The following is a 10,681-nucleotide window of genomic DNA, read 5'->3' as shown; positions in this document are numbered from 1 at the left end:
AAAAAAAGTTCACGTCTCCGCAGGATGCAGTGTCGTTTTACATTAAGCGACTGAAACTTACATCATGATCTCTTACTCAGGGTCAAAAGGAAGTGATTAAATGCCATCCATCAAATTGCATGTTCGTGATCAAGTGTCGGAAGCTCGTCGGTGGCGGCGCAGGAGACAAACAAAAGAGGGCAAAAAAACACACCTTGTGGAATGCCACATGAAGGCAAACAAAGGTTGCTGTCAACTCGAAGGAGTGAGAACCGAGCTGTTACTTAAGTCTGAGGACCTATTTCCAAAACACTTGCACCTCCTTGGGAAAATGGCATGAGCTATATTGTTCACTGGCAAGTGTTTTATAGGGAGCGAAACAGTTAGGAATGCCGAGAAGCTCATCGATAGCCCCCCTACGCACTCGTAAAAATAATTTTACAGATAACATTCTCAATCTGGTCACCACCGGTGCTATAAAAGTACTTTCCTCTTTTTTTTTTTTTACTGTTTTTGTGCTTGCGACTGTCTTAATTATTTATTTATTATTTTATCGCGTGACTTACTTCATGTACAGCACTTGGCATACAGCCGTGGTTGTTTTAAATTGCGATCTAAATACGGTTGGTGTTGAGTTGACATTTTACATTCTTGGGCTTAAAAAGATCGTTCTGCTTATTTTTCTGATGTCATTGTACTGCAATGTTATTAAATGCAAATATATTTTCGGAAAATTTTGCCATTACTGTTTCTATCAAGCAAAGCTTTATTTATTTATTTATTTATTTATTTGGGACATAATTTAGTGGTTGCTCAAGCGTGCAAAGTGCAAAGTAAACATTTGTCTCCACAGAAGACGGTTTAGCATTCCCGGGACTGTCTTCAATTTGCTTTTAGGTTACCTTCGGCATTCCATCTTTATGATCCACTTTCGACACAAGCCTGTTGCGTCAGACTGAAAAGATCCCTAGCGTGATTTTGAGTTTGTACATTTTATGGGCTGTGTAAGTCTTATGGACTGTATGAGTGAACGGTTACAAATTGATTTTCAACATCATGGGGGTGGGGGGGAAATATCTCAACCTGTGCAAATACCGAAACAATAAAAAAAAAAACTCCCGCACTCCCCCAAAACCTATCACTTTCACCCGTAAATTTTTTTTTCCAGAAATCTCTTACACACAACAAATGAAGGAATTCACACAAAAAACTCTCCCACACACACTAAAATATACACCCCCCCAAAAGTCTGTCAACATAGCAAAAACTCTTTGACACGCCAGGTAACACAAAAAACAGTCACTCACCAAAAACCTCCCAAATCAAAACCTTTCACACCCAACAAAAAAAAAAAAAATCAAACCCACTAAAAACACCAATCGGCCACCGAAAAAAAACAACAAAAAAACTCTTGCTTGTTTCAAAATAATTAAAAAAAATAATACTAAAAAATTATCCAAAAAACAGAAAAGGATTTATAAACATACACACAAAAAACATGCAACACAGACATAAACACACACACACACACACACGCACACACACAGAAAAATCTGTTAAAAAAAATCTTTCATTTATGATAGATTGTGATTTTTTTTCTGTGTGCATGAGGTCATTATTTTGGCCTTTACACACCTTTGTTAAAATACTTTCTTTTAATTCTCTTTTCAAAGTAATGACCGGTAAGTACTGCAGTTATCATTCAGGTAGTAGAAGCAATTTATTTAGGATGATTAGAATTCAAAGTTTCTCACTGCTAATTTCTCTTTTGTGTGCTCTCTTTTTTTTTTTTTTGTATGGTGTTTTCCCAGCAGTGGCTCTACATTTACACTTAGTGATAGGTTGTCTATGACTCGGGTGTCATTGCACGTTCTTATCTGCACACTCCGCCTCAAGTCCATTTGTTGTAAATGTAGCAATTAAAATTGACGTGTAAAAGTAGTTCATATAATAATTTTGAATAATTTTATGAAACAACTATGTTTAGATTAAACGCAGATTTCCTTCCTTATGAAAAGTACAATAAAAGGACTGCTGCTTCCTTCTCCTTCTGCTTCCTTATTTGGTTTCTGGGTTGAGTCATTGGCAAATACCCATAAAATTTGCCTTTCACTCGTGCAGCATTTTTCGAACTTTAAGGTGCTTTAAGATTAACACAGTTTCCTCATTCACACTCTGATGAGTCATATTGGGAGCGTCTTGCTCATGAACAAATTGACGTGGTCAAAAGGGCTCAGGATTGAAACTCCAAACCATTGTACCACCTGAGCCACATTGTGCCCGGATTTATTTTATTACGCCTATAATGACATAGCTGAGTCTTTGCAGTCGTGCACGTGCTGGTTTTACTCAATTTGTGGGGATTTTGGCAATCATACTTCATTGCACATGTCGCGCAGATGGATTTAAATGACAAAAACGCTGTGCACCTGCATAGGTCGGGCGAGGGGGGGGTTATTATGGTTGGGTGCGTGCGGACAAAGAGTTGCTTGTGAAAGCCGCAAAAAAATGACGCCATGGGGATTTATACTAGTGGGTAGCCACTTCAATTTACTCTCAAGACTTAAAGACATGTTAATTATAAATTAGGAATGAAATGTGAATATTGAATTTCTAATCATAAAAAAAAAAGAATCCTTTCATTAGTGTTGTAGTTCCTGGAGACGTCGCATTACAGTGACGCCAGTGTGTTGTGGTGGCATGTCACAACAATTAGAAAATAAATGTGGTCAGAATACATGTCATGAGGCTACAAAAAACACACTGCAGCGTTTGATAAAAGATAATCACGCCGAACAATAAGAGGGACAGGCATTTTTGAAGAAAATAAAAATTGAACGAAAAGCACTGATCCACATACATTATGGCTCCTTAGAAATATCGGCGTCACTCTTGCATGCTGTTGTATTACATTTTTGTTTCCGATAGTTTTATTTATATATTTATTTATTTATTTATTTATTCATGTATTTATTAATTTATTCATTAATTCATTAATTCATTCATTCATTCATTCATTCATTCATTCATTCATTCATTCATTCATTCATTCATTTATTTTTATTTATTTATCTATTTATTTATTTTTCATTTATTTATTTATATTTCTTAATTTATTTATATCTATTTATTTATTTATTTATTTTTCATTCATTTATTTATTTATATTTCTTAATTTATTTATATTTATTTATTTATTTATATATTTATTTAAATTAGAATCATTCTAAATTATCATTGCTATGTTTGCAACATGATTAAGATTGGTCAGTTCCAGGTGACAAATGCACGGTGCACCCATCACTGTGCTTCATGTGCTCCTTGCGCAATAGTGGGAAACCTCACGTGGCTTTTAAACTCAGGTGTTGACATCTTCACCAGAGGCACACAAAGCCGCAAGGACACTACTGGCCTTTTCACTGATGCTGTCTGAAAGATGGATGCTGTGTGTGTGTGTGGGGGGTGTGTGTGTGTGTGTGTTTGCGTTTGCGTCAAACAGAAGAAATCCTGGCATGGCTTCATACAGGAACTACATGCTCTCGTCTAATGAGTGGTTGAGGTAAGCCACTCAAGAGGGACTTTTTCAGAGCGTCTTTGAAGAGACACCTGCTATTCAGTCTCACACTGACATATACACACACACACACACAAAAACGCACAGATGCACTCAAGCAGAGCTGGCCGAGTGGCTGATAAGAAATATTGCTGCCACATGACAAGTGCGGAGTGACTGCACGTGCATAAATTCAATAAAGCAGTTGGGACTCCTTCAGGTAATTGTCGAAATAAAAACAGCTGACGGGAAGATATAAGTGGTTTGAATGGGCAATATATATATATATATATAAATAAAAATAAATATATTCCGCCCTAGTTATGGCCTGAAGCATTTATTGCAATCTTAAATTTTGTGTTCGTCGCCGGTATGTCGCATGTCTAACAAATCATTACCCAACAGGAGTTACACAACCACTTCAAATGTACATTCCAGAATGCAAGCATGCCCTCAATCAAACACGATCCCGTCATATTTTTGGCAAAGGTGTGTATCACGGAAATAGATGCACGATTCAAAGGATCCCAAATTACCAAGTCTGGTGCATGTTGACAATTACAGATGTCAGATTTCATTTGAACAAAATATTTATTACTGTCGGTTTAGTTTGCATCAGACCGAGAAGTGTGTCGGATATTTAAACTTCTCAATTTGGCGCAGTGCAATTCTGCACCATCATTGTTAAAGTAATACCTCTGCGAGATTCTCATGATACTGACAACAATTATGTGAGATATAAAAAGAACCCCGGCCGAGTCAGAAGGATGCTCCCGCATGGCGATTTTCATCTCGGCCAGGAAGTGTCAGATGCTCAGGGTATGAATTAGCCACAAGTTGCCTTGCCATAAATCGTCTCACACTTTTCTTCAAGCAACCACAAAATCAAATGCAGCTCGGCACTGCTCACGTCCAGTCTTCCATTTATGGCAGCAGGCCGCGTGCCAAGTGGGAGTGGCTGTGGACGTGACTCCACCCACCAGACGGGCCACTATTTACGAGGCAGCCAGCCGCCGGCAGCAGCACTGCAATTGCAACCTCGAACGCCGTTTACAATTTCCACCCCCACCAGAGTGGCGCCTCAAGCAGCTCAAGATGCCTGCAGAAAAGCGCTTTGTGTTCTCCGCTCGTATCATCGGAGCCGTGCACAGGGAGACACCCAAACTGAAGGTGAGTGCGATGCTTTGAGAAGTGAAATTGGAACATCAAAATATGAATTTGGGTTGATGATTACTTTTACAGATGTTCATGATATCCGTGCTGTGGTCGGATGAGAATGAAGTGATTGTCTACAGGTCTTATGGTGATTTCAAGAACTTTCATGTAAGCTTTGCTTTTCTTCCCAAAAAAAATTTACACTCGCAAATGTCTTTCCTTTTTTTTTTTTTTTTAAGACATAAATTAATAACCTCTTTGTTGCCCAAACAGAAGCAGTTGAAGAAGAAGTTTCCCCTTTTCAACTCTTCACAGAATAACAACAGAATGATCCCAAAATTTAAAGGTAAGATCATTTTCTGTGAAGAGAATTATCATCCACTAATGGAGTCATCGATCGCCATGGTAACCCTCCATTTCTAAAACGACTAAATCCAAGTCCTCTCCTCAGGGGAGTCTCAGAAGAACGGCCTCCAGCAGAGTCGATCCAAGCGATCGATCCAGCGGATGAAGGACTTGCAGAGCTACTGCAACAAGCTGCTCGTGTGTGACCAAATGGTGACCTGTAGTTCAGAGGTCACCCAATTCTTCACGCCACTCGACCACGACATGGTGCAAGACTTCACCAAGAACAGGTAGATTTCTCCTCGTTGATTGGTCAATGGTGATAAAGCGAAATTGAGAGTCTGACTTCCGTGTCCTCTCAGTGTTATGATCCTGCTGTCAGATGACAGCTCGGGGAAAGGAAGAGGAAGCGAGGGCGGAGGAGGAGGTGGCCCCGTTACTCGCCCGTTTGTCACCGAGACGTACCGCTGCGTGGCTGCATACGAGACCAAAGATACCAACAACCGGCCCTTTAAAGTGGCCATGGATGAAACGCTGGAAGTCCTCATCAAGGACCCTGCTGGTGAGTCGACTACTGCTCTGATTGACGTCAGCTGTACAAATTTGCATATTTGAATTTGAATGAACCTTTTTTTTTTTTTTTTTTTTTCAAATCAGCAATATAAAACAAAAAAACAGGAAATGAAAAAACATAAATATGCCATGCTGAAAAATCTTAAATCCGTCACCATTACCAAGATAAATGACAAATTATCAATGAAAAAAATATCAATTAATTCAATTAATCAATTAAATAAATTATGTGCAATTATCAATTAAAAAAAATCAATTAATTCAATTAAATAAATTATTTGCAATTATCAATTAAAAAATATCAATTAATTCAATTAATCAATTAAATAAATTATTTGCAATTATCAATTAAAAAAATATCAATTAATTCAATTAATCAATTAAATAAATTATTTGCAATTATCAATTAAACAAATATCAATTAATTCAATTAATCAATTAAATAAATTATTTGCAATATATACATGCCCTATGTTCTTACAAAACAGTGGCTATAATAAGTCTACACACCCCTAAACTCCAGGATTATATATAAAAAACCTTTTCCGCTGATTAAGTGGCATGCAACCTGAAAAAAAATGTTCCATTTTAGAATGTGGTTGCAAAAGTGTGCACACCCTCCTGTAACTGAGGTGGCTATGTACATAATTAACCAATCACATTCACATTCATGTTAAATGGGAGTCTGAGTACCTCTGATGGATGGTAGTTCGTCCTTACCCTACGATTGGCTCGCAACCAGTTGAGGGTGTGCCCCGCCTCCTGCCCGAAGACAGATGTGAGGAGAAGCAGAACAGATAATGGATGGATGGATGTACATACCTCCGAAATACTCTCGATACAGCACATACAGTATGCATACATACCACAAATGACGACATACGCGATAAACATTCCTAACAATCATCCGCCACCGCCCGCCCGTATCCCTTCATTTTCAACGTCAAACTTATACAAATTTGAAAGAGTCCTTGACCCTCCAAAAGTTGATCTAGTTTTTGGGTCGTACCTCTCAAACAAACATTGAAGGAGATAAAACATCAAATTCTAATATTAAAACACAATATAATATAAAATATAACATAATTACCTCTTTACTCTCCTCATCAGGTTGGTGGCTGGTGGAGAATGAGGACAAGTGCATCGCCTGGTTTCCCGCTCCCTATCTGGAAAAAGAAGAAGACAATGAGAGAGGACCACAGTGGCAAGGTGCCACATTGACATGATTTGGTTTTCAGACTCGCGTCATACCAATCTCTCAAGTGAAATTAGCTTGAAAATCCAACAAAAGATGTCCTGAGAGCATGAACCAAGAAGATAAAAAAAAAAGAAAAGTCAAACAAGTCACAATCAACAAGTGCAACTTGTACAGAGAAACAATGCAATTAGTGAAATTCCTCGTGTCCAAAACATTTGCAGCGTCGCGTCAGTGTTTTGCCCTTGAGACAAACACAGATGATTCATGACAACTTCGCTAAGCCTGTTTTTGTCTTCATTGTCCTACGAAGGTGATCTCTACTGCGCCGTAAGAAATTACTTCACAAAGAAAGCGGATGAAGTGTCTGTGCCCATTGGTTCCGTGGTGGAGGTGCTTCGGGTGTCCGATGACGGCTGGTGGCTCACCAGGTAACCCAATATGGAGATCAACTCTTATTGTGTTGCACATTTCAAACTTCAGTAATCCGTTCCTGTTCAACACCCCAGTGTTGATTTGGAATTAATTATTCTATTACAGAGGCACTTGAACAGATTATTTAATTAACCATGGGAAAAATTTCTTAAACGAATAACAAAAGTGTCGCTCATACGCAAAACGTTATCTCATCTCATCTGTGAAAAAAAAAATTAAAAAAAATAATTTTCATTGTACAAAAACATTACAACAAAATCTATGTGTTTGCACACTAGAGTATTTAGAAAATAAAAAATAAACAAGTTTTGATTCATTTAATTATTTTTTCAAAGTTTGGCAGGCCAGAAAAAAACGTTTAACGGGCCGCATGTGGCCCCCGGGCCGTAGTTTCACCACACCTGTCCAAACCAGATGGATGACAAAAATTTCCCATTCAAAGAAAAAACCCCCCAAAAAATTGGTTCAAGATTTGAATCTTTTTTCCTGCATGTCATTCAAGCTATCCATCGGACTCAGCTCCAGAGGTTAATACTCTTAATAATCTTTTTGTCACAATGAATCCATTCATTTCAAAAAAAATATTACATTCTAAGGCGAGGTCTGTAAAGTCTTAACAGAAGATGTGAAGCCAATTTTTTTTTTTTCGTTTTAGATTTAATGGCAAGGTGGGCTATGTCCCCTCCATGTACCTGCAGCCCTACAACAACCCTTGTACAGGACTTTTGAGCTTACAGAAGAAGCTCAATCGATCGACCCAAAACCTGAACATCAGCGGGGCACCTCTGGATGCTTCTTCTGCAGCCAAGCTTGTCAGAGAATCCCATACGGGGCAAAGTTCTGCAGTCCAGCCTAGTGGGCGTGGCTATCTGGCCAAAGCTAGATCCATGGAGCTTCTGTCAGACACCCAAACTTTGCCCGGCCGGGTCGGGGTCAATAAGACCCGCTTAGAAAGCCGCGTCCGTAGCATCAGCAGAAGCTCAAGCTCCGAGTCCAGCGTCTCCTCTGTCAGCAGCTTGTCTTCACCATCCAGTTCCGACGTGAGCGTACCCCTCCCTCAACAGAGTCTCAGCCCGAGCGAGAGTAGCCATCAGGGACGTCGCAACTCCAGCGCCAGTTATCTGAGTTATGCAAGTTCTGGGAGTTCTGGGAGCTTGAGTTCCCGAGGCAGCGACACAAGCCCGGTTGCTCCTATGGTGCCACCCAGACCCAAGAAGGCGGAGATCTTGAACCGATGCTCCTCCATGACCCGTAAAGCTATTCTGGAGACCAAACCCGGGCTCCAGGTGTGGCCCGATGCAAACATCCACACTCGCTTGTAGGGACACGTTCCAAATATGACATAATGGGGTCTTCATGATTTATTCATTCGAGTTCTCATTCACGCTTTCTTTTTATTCTCTATTTAACCTATTTTGCTCCAAAAAAAAAGAAACGTAATTGACTGGATAAGAGAGGGAATAAAATATATCGAGCTACAGGAAGTAGATTACAGCAAGTGTAACGTAGCTTCAATGAAGCACTCGACAGCTGGTTGGTTAATTTTGTTTTAGATGCTTAAGTGGATTGTTGAATCTCGAGAGGTTAAATATTTTCACTTACTTTCTGCTTTCCTGTTTTGTTCTGTATCAATTGTTTTGAATTGCAACATTATTTCGAAAAGAATTACTGCTCAGCTTCTTAGAGAGTCACTGCCTAGCAACAGTTTTACATTTCACGGGCATGAAGAATAATCAATGGAAGTTGTACCATGTGTGATGTCAAGATTATTACATAAACGTACCGCACGAAAATGTGTCTTTCTTCTGTTGGATATATGTCATGAATGGATGGGAAGGAGAAGATTCTTCATTCAATTAGGGAATTGTTTTTTTCTTGAATCTTAAAAAGGGTGTTGGCAATTTTCCCAAAAATGTTTTCACTTTTTTTTTTTTTTTTTAAAAACTGTCAGACTGACAGTAGTACAAGTAACATGATTTAAAAAAAAAAAAAAAAAAAAAAATCTTCCCAATCCGTCTAAATCTTATATCTTCGATTTGTAAGAAACGACAGCACCCGAAAATTAACAACCACTCAAAAAGAGAGATGATTTCATGATCATTTGCCGTTTAAAAAGAACCAGGATGCATTATGCCGACTTGCTGTAGAGAGAACTGAAGTCACCGGCGGCCTACGATGTTGCCGTTCACTTAGATTTTTTTCAGATTGTGACCCCAATTCTCCTCCCAATTCTAGAATTTGTGTTTTGTAAAGGGGGTGGGTGCAAAAGCCAGCCTCTCGTTGGATTACCATCCCTACCAAGACGGCCCTCAACTGCTAAAATCAAAGTCACATGAAAATTAAAAAAAAAATAAAATAAATAAATAAAATAAATAAATACAATTAAAAAAAAATATATATATATATATATATATATTTATATAAATTATTAAATAATATAAATAAAAATTATTAAATAATATAAAAAAAATAATAATATAATAATATCAGTGTTTGGTTCAGTTTAAAAAAAAAAGATAATTTTAAGAAGGTGACAATACTGAATATTAATAATGCTAGTACTCTTATTTGTTTGTTTTCCCAATATAGTCCTGGTTTTGACATCTGCACAACAAATGCTGAGTGGATGAAAACCACGCGCAATAGAGATTTAGCGTAAATCATAAATCCTGTTTTGGCTCTGTGACAACTTTCACTTCCTCACAACAAAGGCTGGTAATGACTCTTCAAAGGCCATGATGAATGAACTGATTGGAATGTTGCTTTGTGTTTTTAGCACGAGCAGCAGTTCTATTCTTCTCAAAAGAAAAGAGAAAATACCAAATAAGGAGTTTAGAACAACAACCTGAACACTGAGAACTGTGGTAAACCTTTACAGGCGTCCTCAGGCGATTTAGATTACTACACGAGTGCAACAAAGACTCATCGAGGAAATCACAAAATAACCCAGACTGACATCCAAAAAAATTTCATAGTCTGGGGCTGCTTTGGTTCTTCACGACCTGGACGACGTTTTAACATTCAAGCTGTAACCGTCCCAAAATATGCTTGCATGGTTAAATGACGATACCAAAATGTCCACGAGTGCCACACGGACCAAAATACCAGATGACGTTCTGCTCAAACATTTTTTAAACCTCATGCAATAAGAATCCTCGTGAGAGCAAACTCTCATGACCCTTTGACAACTCAAATTCCCAGCACACGACTGCTTCCTCGGACTTTCCGTGCTTTCATCACAGCAGCTTCTGATGTTATCTCACCAAGGTGATGCATTTATTGCGCTCTTTTCAAAGTTACCAGAAATGCAATTATGTTGCTCATTATCAGCCCCCCCCCCCCCCCAAAAAAAATAAAAACGTGGACAAATTGAACAAGAGAAATCATGTATGTGTTTACACTGGGAGGGAGCTGTCGTCAGCCAAGAAAGGACTGATTGTATTTAC

The 10,681-nt window shown here is 38.6% G+C and overlaps 1 protein-coding gene across 1 annotated transcript; it reads left to right on the top strand.

The window, feature by feature from the left end:
• Positions 1-4,571: 4,571 nt before the first annotated feature.
• Positions 4,572-8,804, top strand: noxo1b (NADPH oxidase organizer 1b). Its single transcript, XM_088284698.1, has 8 exons — positions 4,572-4,702; positions 4,775-4,855; positions 4,961-5,033; positions 5,139-5,322; positions 5,395-5,594; positions 6,716-6,814; positions 7,114-7,231; positions 7,891-8,804. The coding sequence occupies exons 1-8, from the start codon at positions 4,628-4,630 to the stop codon at positions 8,555-8,557; spliced, it is 1,497 nt and encodes a 498-aa protein (XP_088140824.1). The 5' UTR covers positions 4,572-4,627; the 3' UTR covers positions 8,558-8,804.
• The last annotated feature ends 1,877 nt before the right edge of the window (positions 8,805-10,681 follow it).

Source organism: Idiotropiscis lumnitzeri, chromosome 20 (assembly GCF_059441095.1).
Source record: "Idiotropiscis lumnitzeri isolate Australia: NSW breed Sydney's pygmy pipehorse chromosome 20, RoL_Ilum_1.0, whole genome shotgun sequence".
Lineage (NCBI taxonomy): Eukaryota > Metazoa > Chordata > Actinopteri > Syngnathiformes > Syngnathidae > Idiotropiscis > Idiotropiscis lumnitzeri.
This window is presented reverse-complemented; position numbering and strand designations above follow the sequence as displayed.